This window comes from Carlito syrichta, unplaced genomic scaffold (assembly GCF_000164805.1).
Source record: "Carlito syrichta isolate Samal-C Ts95f unplaced genomic scaffold, Tarsius_syrichta-2.0.1 Scaffold113813, whole genome shotgun sequence".
In the NCBI taxonomy this organism is placed as follows: domain Eukaryota; kingdom Metazoa; phylum Chordata; class Mammalia; order Primates; family Tarsiidae; genus Carlito; species Carlito syrichta.
The window spans coordinates 215878-230620 of record NW_007057909.1 but is presented as its reverse complement, the minus strand read 5'-3'; the positions used below and the strand labels follow the sequence as shown (position 1 = coordinate 230620).

The window sequence follows — 14743 nt, the reverse complement described above, 5'->3', positions numbered from 1 at the left end:
TTGTTTGTAGTTTTTGCCACCAAAAAACAATGCTGCTATAAATATTCTTATACACAAGTTCTCACATGCTGTTACATTATCTATGGAAAGATATATTTACAAAAGCAGGATTGCTGGAGAATAGAGTGTATATTTCCAATTTTAATTAATATTTCCATGTTCTTTCCAAAGAAGTTGGCCGAAGCAATTCACGGCTCCAACAGTACAGCAAATATAAAATGGCCTTTTTCTCTGTTACCGTATCAGCACATAGACATTACTGTTCTTTTTAATTCTTGCCACACAAATATGAAAACTTGACTATAGTGAGCCTGACTATATCTTTGTATTTTATTATCCATTAACATTGACCTTTTGGCTGGGCTCAGTGGCTCAGCCTATAATCCCATGCCTTTGGGAGGCTGAGGTGAGTGGACTGCCTAAGCCCGTGGGTTTGAGACCCGCCTGGGCAACTTGGTGAGACGTCATCTCAATAAATCAAAAAATCAAAAAATCAGCCGGGCGTGGTAGCGCATGCCTGTAATTCCGGCTACTCGGAAGGCTGAGGCAGAAGGATCGCCGGAGCCCAGCAGGTCGAGGCTGCGGTGGCCGGGAGCGGCCACCGCACTCCAGTCTGGGTGACAGAGTGAGACTCCAACTCAAAGAAAAAAAGAAAAAATTGACCTTTTGTTTGTTTACATACTTAGCCTAATTTTCCATTGCTTGTCTTTTTCCTATTAGTTTGTAAGGTCTTGTATAAGGGATAGCACTCTTTTGTAATGTCTCACAAATATTTTCTCCCATTTGTCTTGTAACTTGTTAATTGCATTCTTTGCTAGAGAACTTTTTAAATTTCATGTAGTCAAATATATCAATCTTTACCCTATAGACATTTGAGTTTTCTGCCTTGCTTGTGTTCCTAAGCCTTCTAAGGTTTAGTGTCTTTTAAAAACATTAAATCTTTAATCCAAAGCAGTGTATTTGTGTATATAGCACAAGGAAAGGTTCTAACATTATTTAAACTATGTTATTAAACTTTCTAACAGTTTAGTTTTATTCTTTTAAATATTTAAACACTTAATCCATCTGCAATGAATTCATTTACACGGCATGAGGAAGAGTTCTAACTTTTTTCTTTCTTCTATATGAAAATATACTGTTATTTAACATGGGCTATGGAAGTCAACCACTTAATATTTAATAAAGAAAAGAACACACAGACAACATCTGGATAGAGCAGGTTAGGTTTCACAAGAAGATAATTGAGCAAAAATGAATAGTTGTTTAATTAAGTAAACCCAGAGTCAGGACATTCCAGGTAAGAGGTAGGAGCATACCATAGAGGCACCATAAAGCACTCAGGAATAAAGAATCCAGTGTTTGCTTAAGTGGGCAGAGATACAGAGAAACCCCCAAGGCCTTTGGTCTCTCCAGAGCTTCCCACCTTCAGTCTAGACCTAGGTGGCTATGGTTTTAAAAGTACTGCTTCTGTACCTTTTCATCATCATATCAGGGTTCAGATTCTTCTGCCACACCAATCCATAAAACCAGCACTACCCATCCTGTGACCCTGGAAATGATTTAATTTTGCAGATACCATGTTATTGGGGAATGAGGGCTTGATTTAGCGTCTAAAATTTTTATTGCTTTACCTACAATGCTGACTAGTTTGAAGATAACAGTTACTTATTTTGAGCGAGTTAGTTCACTACCATGAGTCCATTTTCTCATCTGTTACCACCACTGCTATCTGCACAGGTGTCCTGTTAAGATTAAACGCAAAGTCCCTGGAGGCAGAAAGCCCTGTATACCTCTTGTAAAAAATTACCTCTCTCCATGCTACTCGGGAGGATTCATTCTTATAATTTATCAAGGTCATTTTGAATTTGGGCTTGTTCTTTCAAAGTTCTGGCAAAGCCTCAGCAGGAATCTGCCCTCAGCACCTGGAGTGATATCAGGAAACTCAGCATGCATACTCTTCTGCAGCACTGACAAATCTGTGAAATAACAGAGCCCCAAGAAAAGACACCTGCAGAGTTCCATGGGGCTATTAGTCAGCATTTAAACTGCATCTGAACATCATTCCCCTACAGTAGCAGAATATTGTCTCTCCTTGCTTCATAGTACAGCCTTTTTTGTTGCCAGAAGAAATATACATTACACGGTGTTTTACAATCGCTCTGTAAGCACTGCAATGCTTTGAGATCTGTTCCCTAAGAAAAGCTATCAGGGACACAACCAATTTCTTCCTTACTTCATCCTCTGCAGGATGACTATTTAATGGAGACAACGCTTCCTATAAATAAAAAGTGTTGTTTAAAAATATGGTCCCAGGCCGGGCGTGGTGGTTCAAGTCTGTAACCCCGGCACTTTGGGGGGCCAAGGAGAGAGGACGGCCTGAGCTCGCAGGTTCGAGACCAGCCTGGGCAACATGGTGAGACCTCATCTCTACAATTAAAAAAAAAAAAAAGTTTGCCAGGGGTAGTAGTGTGGGTCTGTCATTCTGGTTACTTGGAAGCCTGAGCAGAAAGATCACCAGCAACCAGCAGGTCGACGCCAGAGCAGCCGTAAAAATAAATAAATAAATAAATAAAAATAAAAACATGGTCCCACATTTTACTATGAAGCATAAACTTTCATGAAGCACCTACGTTTATGGTCTTGACTATATCCCCGAGTCCTCCTGAGCTTTAGTTTCTTAGTTTGTCAATTACATGCAACAGAGAGAGGAAAGGAAACCTCCCTGGGTTCTTGTCCTGTTAAGTGAAGTAGCCTAGGTCAGGACTTGGCTGAGCAGATGCCTCTAGACTAGTTGTCTCCAGACTACGTTTCGTCATCCACCTCTGTCAGGAAAACATTTTTTTTTTTTTTTTGAGATGGAGTCTCACTCTGTCGCCCAGACTGGAGTGTAGTGGCCGCTCCCGGCCACCGCAGTCTCTCTCGACCTGCTGGCTCAGCCTTCCGGCGATCCTTCTGCCTCAGCCTTCCAAGTAGCTGGAACTACAGGTCCGCTACCACGCCCGGCTGATTTTTGGATTTATTGTAGAGATGAGGTCTCCTGCCCAGGCGGGTCTCGAACCCGCGGGCTCAGGCAATCCACTCACCTCAGCCTCCCAAAGACAGGAAAACATTTTGAAGCTTCTTTTCTTTATGAGAGTCATTTGTATGTGGCAGGGGAACGGGAGGGCGCTCTGGAACACCCGGGGCTGATATTTCTCACTGGCGTTTACGTTTTTTTTGTCTTGTTTTTCCATTGTGAAAGTAATGGGGGACTGTGTAATTGTCCATCTATGCTTATGCAATCAACTATGTATTATTGTGTGTACCATAATAAACTATTTATATAAATCAGTGATTCTGATCTCAATTTCAGGGCTTAGAAAAACCCCAAAATTGAAAAATTCTGCTTTGTAAGATTTTTTTTTAATTCACAGAAGAGCTGCTATTGTTCTGAGATTTATAAAGGGGTCTATGACTCCAAAATGTTCAGAACTGGAGGAAGTGTCAGTTGAATCTAAAGGCAAAGCTTCTTGCCCTCTCTGTATACACTTGTGATCCTGAGCAAAGGGCAGCAGCATATCTGCAAGATCCAAAGGGGCACGGCCCCGTTTTCAGCTGCTGTAGAAATGTGGCACTTGTTACATGCCATTACTCGCCTCTGGGTATGTGCAGTGTATCTGAGGGTTACAAAATCATCTTCATCTCATCTCATAGTCACTATTTCATAAGTAGGACAGGATGGGATCACCTTCTCTGTTTCACTGATAGAAAAACTGAGGTTCTGAGAAATGAAGGCCTTGTTAGGAAATACTCAATTACTTTCTGTCAGAGTAGAGATTATATCCCAGCTCTCTATGGGAAGCACCCTCTGACTTCTTACTGTGCAGGCAGCATAGAACACCCCAAAACATGACTTCTCTACTTCAAAACTCCTGGAATGTGAACAAGTAGGAGTAGAGGGCTTCGGATTACACAGATGTGCTGGGTACTCCAAAAGTGTGTGCATTTGTGATTGAGAACATACACAGGGAAAAAAGTTGTAACCAGAAATGTGGGTGACTAGTATTTTTTTCTATCAGTTCTTCTGAATATTCTGCAGCAAACACCTTAATAACACACTGTACTTCTACAATGGGGGCAAAAACCCACAAAATGCCAGTGAAAAAAATCAGCCCAGGTGTTCCAGGGTACCCTCCTCCATCCCCACCCACAACCACAGAGAAACGACTATCATAAAGAAAAAAAAATACATGTTTGATCAATTAACTGAGACATGACAGATCTGAGAATATTCTTTTATTGTCTGTGAATGCCAGAGACAAACCAGCCAAGCTAGGTTACTCTCTAGAGTCAAGCCCTAAGGGCTCTATCTTACGGCACTGATCATCGAATAAAAACCACTTTGGAATCAATAACAACTTGCTTGATTTCCATAGCCCAACAGGGCATCAAAAAAAAAAAATCAGTAAGTGGTTATTCTTTCTGGCTGAAGACTCAACTGCAGAGGTCTCTACAGTCCTAGAAATAGACACTTTAAAATTCATGTCCACAGGCAAACCACAAAGGAAATTCAACACACTCATATGACTGTTTGCTAGAGGTTATCACAGGGTAGTGTTGCCTTCAGAGGGTGTCCTATGTGAAGAACTGTCAGAGTTTGCTTCATATGTGATATTCTACTTGGTCAGGAGAGCCCATGTAAAAAAGCTAAGATTTTAGTACAAACTGGAAGAATACCATATACAGAAATATAGCCAAAGACTGGGCATTCTACATACTCTTTACTGCAACTGCAACCTTTTTTTTTTTTTTTTTTTGAGTTGGAGTCTCACTCTGTTGCCCAGACTGGAGTGCAGTGGTCGCTCCCGTCCACCACAGCCTCGACCTGCTGGGCTCTGGCAATCCTTCCGCCTCAGCCTTCCAAGTAGCCGGAATTACAGGCATGCGCTGCCACGCCCGGCTGATTTTTTGATTTATTGTAGAGATGAGGTCTCGCTACCCAGGCGGGTCTTGAACCCACGGGCTCAGGCAATCCACTCACCTCAGCTTCCCAAAGGCGCGGGATTACAGGCTGAGCCACCGAGCCCGGCCAACTGCAACATTTTTATACAGAAAAATAGAATCCTAGTTTGATAAGACATAAACCATTTGGGAACATGGTCACAATGCAATTTAGAACAAGAGGCAAGACAAAGGTAAAGCCATAGAATGTTGACTGTAATTATCAAGGGGGGTCTGTTCAAGGCTGGAAGGTTGTCAAAGGCAGCTCTAGACATTAATCTGAATATGTAAACAGTCAAAAGGTTAATTAAGAAGGACTGAAAACCACAATGGATTCTACCCAGCATATAGTAGATACCGAACAAATGATACCTTTTTTGTTTGTTTGTTTTTTGAGTAGGAGTTTCCCTCTGTCACCCAGGCTGGAGGACAGTGGCATGATTATGGACACCGCAGACTCAACCTGTTGGGCTCAGACAATCCTTCCACCCCAGCCTTCCAAGTAGCTGGAACTACAGGCACACACCACCACGCCCAGCTAATTGTTTTGATTTATTGTAGAGACGAGGCCTCACCAAGTTGCCCAGGATGGTCTCGAATCCCTGGGCTCAGGCAATCCTCTCGCCTGAGCCTCCCAAAGTGCTGGGATTACAGATTTCAGCCACAGCACCTGGCCAATAATAGCTTTTGTTTATTATTTTTACCAAAAGGACCCTTAAGGCAGAGAAACACATTTTTATATTTACCTTTCACAGAGTATATTTGTTGCCCATCTTGAGGCTTTAAAAAAACCCCAACTACTGGTAGTGGAATGAGTACTCACAATTTTATTTAAGATTTATTAATTCTCATGATGTGGATTCCCATAAGATACAAGCATATATAATAAACCAGTAACTCATCTTAAAATGGGAGCATTTATTCCATAACCAGAAAAACAGGAAGTACAAACACACATACTCACACACAGTAAACAGCTTTTGATTTCAAGTAGCAAAATATTTGAGCCAATGGCTGGAATCCAAAAGTTGAAGCTTCCTAAAAAGTCTAGAGTTTTAAGACTATTCTAGAAAGAGACTCTGATTTTCTAAAGGAACTCTTTTTAGTCCTTCTAGTTTTATTCCCACACAATGAGGAGTAATGTCCCTGAATAAGTATACTCACTTTGGAGAAAGTCCCCTTCCTTTACCATTCCAAAAGAACTCTGATGAAACTCACTATTTCTATTTGTTTTCACCACTCATTATTTCCATTTGTTTTCACCTCTTAAGAAGTAATAATGAACCTACAAGAATGCAAAACGCCTTAGAGGCCCAAAGAAATTTGTTTAGACTTTGCTCAAGCACAGTATTTCTATCTAAAGCCTTCTGAGGACTTCAAAATTATTATTTTGCACTAGTAAGCTTACTGTAATTAAATATTTTTTAAAAATCTGATTATCATCCACAAACTTGAAAACAGCAAAAAAAGTAAAATTTCCTAAATTCAGACCAGTTGCCTTTTGTATACCTTTTGACATTTTAGTCTTACATATCTTTTTACAAAAATCCTAATCTATTTTATCTCTTATTTATGGCTGTTAAGAAAATTTCTCCCCACTAAAATCACAGAATTAAAATTAACATTTCATGACAACATGAAGTTAACATTTCATGACAACATGACACCAATTTTAATTACCAACTTTAGTTACAACTGATTTTTACACTGTATTTTCAAGCTTGAGAGAATGTTTAACTAAAAAATTGCTGAAATGAAGTTGCTTGGCTACAAAACATGTGCTTCCTATCCAATGGTAAATTTAATATCATACTTTACTTTCAAAAATCCTAAATTTCATCATGCACTATGAGCTATTCCTCAAAATAGATAAATTATCAAAATGAAAATCTGGAGAAAATACCACACACTGGCAAGACCTCATCTCTACAATAAATCAAAATGAGCCAGGCGTGGTACAGTGTGCCTGTAGTTCCAGCTACTCGGAAGGCTGAGGTGGAAGGATCGTCGGAGACCAGTAGGTCGAGGCTGCGGTGGCCAGGAGCGGCCACTGTACTCCAGTCTGGGTGACAGAGTGAGACTCCAACTCAAAAAAAAAAAAAAAAAAAAAACACCACACAGATATTCTCTTATAAAACTACTTACTACTTAATTCTACTGAAAGAGAATGGGAGACAAAAATGGAAGGCAATGAGAAAACCAACTGCTGCCTTTCCTGCAGTGAAAAAGCTCTGTTTATAACAAGCTAGCTGTATCTGGAGATAAGACTTCCACAACATATGCTTCTAATCAAATTACATACCACTGACTTTTTTTTCCCAGAAAAATTAAAGAATCTACAAGCCCCAACTTTCAGACCAGCAATGTTATAGATTTCTAAGAGGTACCGTGGGTTACTAATAAGCTAACATTTATTCCAAATTTATCTTGGTATAAATTTTAAGGAAGCCATCATATAATGATAAAATACCCATTTTAATTTGAGTAAAAAAAAAGTACTGTAGCATAGAAAAAGACCTGGTAGCAGGAATACCCTGGGTCTTTCTCTCAGGGAAAAATGCAAAGGTGAACATGTGTGTGAAATGACACAACTGTTTAAAAAATGAATGACTTCCAACCTCACTAGCTCATTTGGCAGAACCACAAGCGCAGGACTGTATGCCCAAGTATGCCACGAACCACACCACACTTTGTAAAAAGTACAGCATGTATCACTGTGTTTTTTAATAACACCCAGAAGCAAGCAGCACGCTCTTGTTTTTCCAGAGTCACACCTGACTTATAATGTGCATGCACATGGTCAGAAATCCTAAAGATGCCAGCCCCAACCCAACGGTCCTGACCCAGGGTCTCACAGGGATCAAGATCAAGATGCCAGCCAGGGTTGCAGTCAACTGAAAGTGTGACTGGGTTTAGCAGATTTGCTTCCAGGTGCCTCCGTCACATGGCTAGCAAGTCAGTGGTAGTTTTTGGTGGGAGACTTTGCCCCTCAGGGCTGCTAAAGTGTCCTCATAAGGTGGTGGCTGGCTTTCTCCAAAGCAAGTGATCTGAAAATGGTGGGGGAAGAGCAGGTGGAAGCCATCTCACCTACAAACTGGCCTTGGAAATCACATGGCATCACTTCTCTTACATTCTATTCATTAGAAAGGAGTTACTAACTTGGGTACAGTTAAAGGGAAAGGGAATTAAGGCTCCATCTTTAAAAAAGAAAAAAAATGCCAAAAATTACAACATATTTTAAAACCTCTGAAGTGCCCAAGAAACTACCAGCTATTTTAACTACCTGTACTAGCCGAAGGGGCGAAGGGGAGGAAAGCAAGGGGAAAGGGAGAGGGACCACGAAGGTCGGCTTCTTCAGCAACAACACGTTTCACGGATTAATAACGTGAAGACTTCAAAACTTAGAAGACAACACAGGGAAACTAAATGGCTCCAAGAACTTTCCACTGGTCCAAGTAGTTCACAGAATTCAGTTTTGTTTTGTTTTTTAAAAAATGTCCTTATACAACAGCAGGGACAAGCAAGAGACGAATTCCCAAAGTAATCTTCAAACTAAAGGGTTTGCACAGAGATCATTTGTTTTTTTTTGAAAAAATTTCCTTATTACGCCGTTGACTAGTGCCAATAAAAACTTATGTGCAAAAATAATACATCTTAAGAGTAAGACACTTCACAATTTTCAATCATCTTTCAATTCCCTTTGGGAAGGTGAGTAGTTGGTATTCTCCAACCAGAAACATTGAAATGCTTCTGAAATCTTTAAAGAGCATCATGTGGCTTTTGTGTCACTTCAAGCACTGTGAGAAAACAAGAAAATTATGAAAACAAATTGGGAAACAGAGAGCAGGGTTCAACCTCTTGTGGCTTCTTTGGACGAGGCCAAAAGCCCTTGGATGGGAACAGCCTGAATTCCACTGAGCATGGATCATGGAAAGATATGCAACACTACTGTTTTACTTATCTAGTAATTTTAAATTTCTAGTAAAATTAAATGTCATAATACTGCACATACAAGCTGACCAAAACCCCAGATATACTGTACTCACTCATGACTGCAGAAACCCTATCAAGTCCCAGCAGCCTGTAAGGAGCCCAGAAGGATCTGAGTTTGTCCCAACATTTCTGAGATATAAACACAGTAACTACTATTGTGGCTTCATCTGGGAACCACCAAAGTCATCCCGTGGGTTACAGCGCTGGGAGTTTATATTTGATGGCTCCATTTATGAATACTCAAGATTAGTGAATATTTAACAGTTATTCTCAGAAAGTTTCCCAGGTTAGAACCCATTTAGTCAACATGTAGCGATTGACTCAACATTTGGTGAACTCCCACCTTATGTTAGGTAGAAGGTAAGTTCAGAGTAGCTGCAAAGAGCAAAGTTGGGGTCAGCCTTGTTCTCCTTCCATTCCTTGTTAGGTATGGTACCCTGAGAAAGTCAGTCTGGCTCTCTAAGCTTGAGTTTCATCATCCATACAACAGGGATAATGGCATTTAGCTCATAGGATTGTTTGGTTTAGCTTAGTAGAGCATCAACACCCAAAGAAAGTCATTTCTTCCAAGTGGTATTTTCCTAGCACCCTCCTCACACTAGATCAGATTCTCCTTAGTATTTCATCTTTGTACCCTGTAAGTGTTCCTTTACAGTGCTTTACAGTTTCTGATTACAAATACTTTCCATTTCTCCCACTGAACTGTAAAATTCATAAAGGTAGAGACTCTGCCTGATTGTGGCATAACCCCAACACTCAGAGCGGCAGCATGTTGTAGGTGCTCAATCAATATCTGTCTGAACAAACTAAGAAACAATGTTATAAATACACAAAATACAAAAAGGAAAAACATAGTATTAGTCCTTATCAAAAAGTTCATAGTCCAGTGCAGCAGTTTTAAATACTAGCTGCAAGTCTGAATTTCCTGGGGAGTAGTATTTTTTCAGTACCAATACCTGGGCCCTATCCTGTAATAACTCCAGGGTGTGGGCTTGAGGGATGCCTGCTTTTGTTTTTTGAGTTCTTCAGGTGATTCTAGTCAACAGCCAGGGTGAAAATCACTGATCTAATCCAAGGGAGATGGTTAGCAATTATAATACAAATGAGATACATGTTCTATGGTATCACAGACTAAAAAAGAGCTTCCTGTGACGATGGAGAAGTTTCTATGCACTGTCCAATACGGTAGCCACTGGTCACATGTGGCTACTGAGCCTTTGAAATGTGGCTACTGAGATGGAAGAACTGAACTTCAAATTGTACTTTTAATTAGTTTAAAATTTTAAACTATATGTGACTGGAGGCTACTCTAATGACTAGTAGTAGACCTAGGAGGAAAGCACACAAAAGCATTTATACTCTAGGCTGGAGGGATTCAAAGTTCAGCTAGCTGTGGCCCGTCCCACTCCCAAGCAGAGTACTACCTAGGCAAGGGGATGGCACCCAAATACTGCATGCACCCCTTGAACTCTCCTCCTTATACCCACACAGAAACAACTTCTTCCTCCTGTCAGATCCAGGGCAGCTGTGGCCAAGGAAACCCTTCAAAGAACAGGATGAAGCACATTCCCAGGTCAAAGGGCCTTTGTGTGAGCTGCTGGATGGATGATGTGGTCATATGGCCAAGGGACGAAATGAATGCATCTTGAGCAAGAACATTCGGGGAAAAAAAGAGTCACACGGAGCAGGGAGCATGGTCAATATGGCAGCACCTCGAGCTGCAAAGCAAAGCAAGGTCTGCTTTCAGAGGCACACAGGGGAGAGCCTCCAGCGCCAACCGTTACATTTCAGAGAGCTGACAGTTCTTCCAGAGGCAAATCATGGCTCATTAAGCTATTTATAAAAGAATCATTGAATTAAAATAGAGAAGGTACACATGCTGTTGATCTAGTTGCTCCTTCTCCCATCTACCATTTGTTAAGCACCTACTATGTGGCAGGCAGTGTAGTATTAGGGACCTTAAACGTCCTCTTGCTTTGCTCATACAATACCCTGCAGATTAGATATTATTTTCTTACTTTATGTTGAGGAAATGTAACTCATGGAAGTTAAATAATTTACTTGACTTCAACAAGTATGACAAAGCTAGAATTCAAACTGAGACCTGCACTACTCGAGTTTCCCTTTTAAGAAATGTGTGTAGTGTTCTGTTATATAGATATACCATTGTTTATTTGACAAATTCCATTTTTTTCTGTTTTTCCAAATCATAATCAAGGCTTCAGTGAACCATCTTGTATATACATTTAAAATATATTTTTTGTTGGTACACAACATACATACCTATTGGAAACTACACAGATGCCAAGTACAGCATTTGACGAATTGTCAAAAAGAGAACTTAAACATGTAACCGCCACCCAAACCAAGAAGCAGAACAGTATCAGCACCTCAGAAGTTATGTATCACCCCACAAACCTTGTGTCACCTCCTCGTATTTATCCCATTTGCCTCCCCTAACGGCTAATACCTATAAAGGGTCTAATACATTGTGGGAGTTCATGAAAACAAAGTGAAGAAAGACGTTGCAAATTCGGTACCTAACTTAGGCCGTGGCTTAAAACATTTGGTTATAATTAGACAACTACTACTGATCAACCTCAATGAGAAGTTAGGTTTTATTGGATATAGAGTAATTAGAGCAAAATATAAGCACTAGGGTATAAAACGCTAACAACTAATGCTATAGAATGTCTCAAGGCCTGGGAGTTTTAAAGAACAAGACTATTAGGTTTCCAGTTTAGTTAGGTTAGTGATTCTCAGCTCTGATGAGGGGAGAGGGTCATAAAATACCTGAATAAAGTTTTATCTTGCTTACGCTCCTTTTAGTTCTATAATTTCATACTAATAAAGAGGAATTGGCATTTTACTGAACTCTATGACCTGGCAGGCCCATTATAGATGGCAGCTCATTAAATCCCTTCAGTAATGCCCTAATACCACCATCCCCGTTTTACAGATGAGAAAGAGGTTCAAAAAAGTGAAGTCACCAGCTCAAGGTCACCCTGCTAGTAAGTGGGTTAGCAAGGACAAAACCCCACATGTGTCCAACTTCAAAGACTGCTCTATGAAAGTCTGCTGCCTTGCCCTCCCGGATTTTCTATGTGGCTACAGACAACTGATTTCATAAAGAAGCACCCTCTGTATAGTGAGCTTGTACTGCAATAATGGTAAAAAACATGTGAGTCCGAAACTCTGAAACACATTTTGTTTCTAAGTCTCTCCTTCCTTGCCGCATTGGAGCCTGTGTGTGTGTTTTTTAGTTTGGTTTGTCTCCTCTAATAACGGACAACATACTTTTGTCTCCAAGTTGACAAATTCACTAGACCAAAGCTACAACATTTATTTACATAGGTTACCTGGCATCCCTTCCAGCCAAAGAAAAGATGATGGTTGGCAGATCTGCCCAGGTCTAAATTTAACCCTGCCCCTTCTAACTTTCATCCTGTGCTCATTGCCAGTAATGATTTTCAAATGTGTACAGATACACTCTAGAAGGGAAAGATTCATGTGTTTAACTGAGGTCACTGAATTATAGGTTGACCTATACAGAGATTTTATATATGTCACTTGTGACAAAATTACCTGTAACTCTATTAAGTTCCTAATGTATAATGAAATGCACTGCAATTAATGTTTTTTTCTTCTTTTTAACTGAGAAACACTAGCAGGGTTGTATTAGAGACATCTCTATATAGCTGAGATGCCTCTGTGTACTAGATAGAGACATAGTAAAAAAAGGAGGAAAACAATTTCTTTCACCAATTTATTTTGCCATTTGTATCGAATCGTCTATAAATGTAACATCTTACCAAAAAAACCTCTTTAGACATTATTTATAATTCACATTATCTGATTTGTTAAGTGCTTACCTTGACCAGAATTATATATTGCTTTTACAGACTTCTTCACTTTTTGTAGGGCTGTTCTATCTTGGTCTAGAGCCTAAAAGAGAAAAACGGGGGAAAAGATATTGAAAACTTTGGTACATGTAAAAAACACTAAGATAAACTCATTCATAACAGCAAACACTGATTTATTTATTAACAGTGAACCATTTCAGAGACTGCAAGTGCCCTGGCTTTGAGTAGCTGTGTTTTCAGAATAAATGCAGAGTCATTCCACAAAGCTCAGTGTTGTGTGAAATGGACACATGACAGTCAATTATCATGCATGCATAGGAAAAAAAAATACAAGACACCTAAGAAATCTTAAGGCATGTTTCCTTCTCTCATGAGCTTACAACTTGGTGAGGGAGAAGGGCAAGTATTAGAGAGATTAACGGCACAATACCCAGGGAACAGAATGCACTTCATCACCCAATGGTAGTTTCAGCCAGAAAGAAACAATTAAGGGGGTATAATAAGTAGAAATGGCCTGACAAATTTTGTATGTGCTTTTAAGATTGAGGATTTCTTTTAGTGTCAGAAAAAATTTAACTATGACAAATGGCAGTTGCATTTTAAAAATCTTTTTACTAAAAAAGCACAGTATGGAAAATGCTGTCAAGATGCTGGTAATGTTTTTAAATGATTTCTTAGGTTATGAATCAATACATCTACATTAATCTACGTGTGCTGTAGGTGGGGGGTTTCTAGGGGTCTATTGCTGCTGATTCTTAAAATCTGGGTGCTAAATATACAATTGCATTTCATTTCATAAAATTCAGCAAACTGTACACTGAGAATATCTAATCTTTTCTATATGTGCATTAGACTTGAAAAACAAATTTTCAAATGGATGTAGCAGGCCAGGCTCGGCGGCTCAGCTTGTAATCCCAGCAATCTGGAAGGCCGAGGTGAATGGATTGCTGGAGCCTGCAGGTTCAAGACCAGCAACTTGGCAAGACCTAGTCTCTACAATAAAAATAAAAAACAGCTGGGCATGGTAGCGCGCCTGTAGTTCCAGCTACTCGGAAGACTGAGGCGGAAGGACTGCCAGAGCCTAGCAGGTCGACGTTGGGGTAGCTGTGAGCGTGCGTGCCACTGCACTCCAGCCTGGGCGAAGGAGTGAGACTCCAACTCAAAAAAAAAAAGAAAGGACGTAGTCAATATATGTAAATGGCACTCTGAATTAACTTCTTAAAATGCCTTCATCAAGCCCCTCTCTGCTTCCTCAAGGGTCTGTGATCCACAGGTTTGGAACCCCTAGATGATGTGTCAAGATTTGGAGGCCATAACGCAATAATAAACATGATATATAATATCTTAAAACATAAAATGTGTGCACTCATACTGGGTGTGGTGACTCATGCCTGTAATCCCAATACTTTGGGAAGTTGAGGTAAGAGGATTGCTTGAGCCCGGGAGTTTGAAACCAGCTTGTGCAACATAGCAAGACCCTATCTCTACAAAACAATCAAAAAAATTAGCCAGGTGTGGTGGCATGGCTATGGTCCTAGTTACTTGAGAGGTTGAGGTAAGAGAACTGCCGGAGTCCAGAAGTTCGAGGCTACAGTAAGCTGTGATTGGCACCACTGCACTCTAGACTAGGCAACAAAGTGAAGACCTAACCTCTTTTTAAAAAATGTACTCACAGGCATTACGTCATCTAAACCTCAGACCTACAGATGAGAAAAATGAAGCCCACAGAGGTTAAGTACCTCCCTGAAAATCAAACAGGGAGCCGGGCTCGGTGGCTCAGCCTGTAATCCCGCGCCTTTGGGAGGCTGAGGTGAGTGGATTGCCTGGGCCGTGGGTTCGAGACCCGCCTGGGCAGTGAGACCTCATCTCTACAATAATCAAAAAATCAGCCGGGCGTGGTAGCGCAT

At 40.4% G+C, this 14743-nt stretch overlaps 1 protein-coding gene across 1 annotated transcript in view; it reads right to left on the bottom strand.

The window, feature by feature from the left end:
* The window catches only part of ASAP1 (ArfGAP with SH3 domain, ankyrin repeat and PH domain 1), a 204050-nt gene that overhangs the window by 174628 nt on the left and 14679 nt on the right, over window positions 1-14743 (bottom strand). The window contains exon 2 of the mRNA XM_021719251.1: window positions 12846-12918. Coding sequence (XP_021574926.1) covers window positions 12846-12918 — 73 coding nt within the window. The remainder of the gene's footprint in view (window positions 1-12845; window positions 12919-14743) is intronic.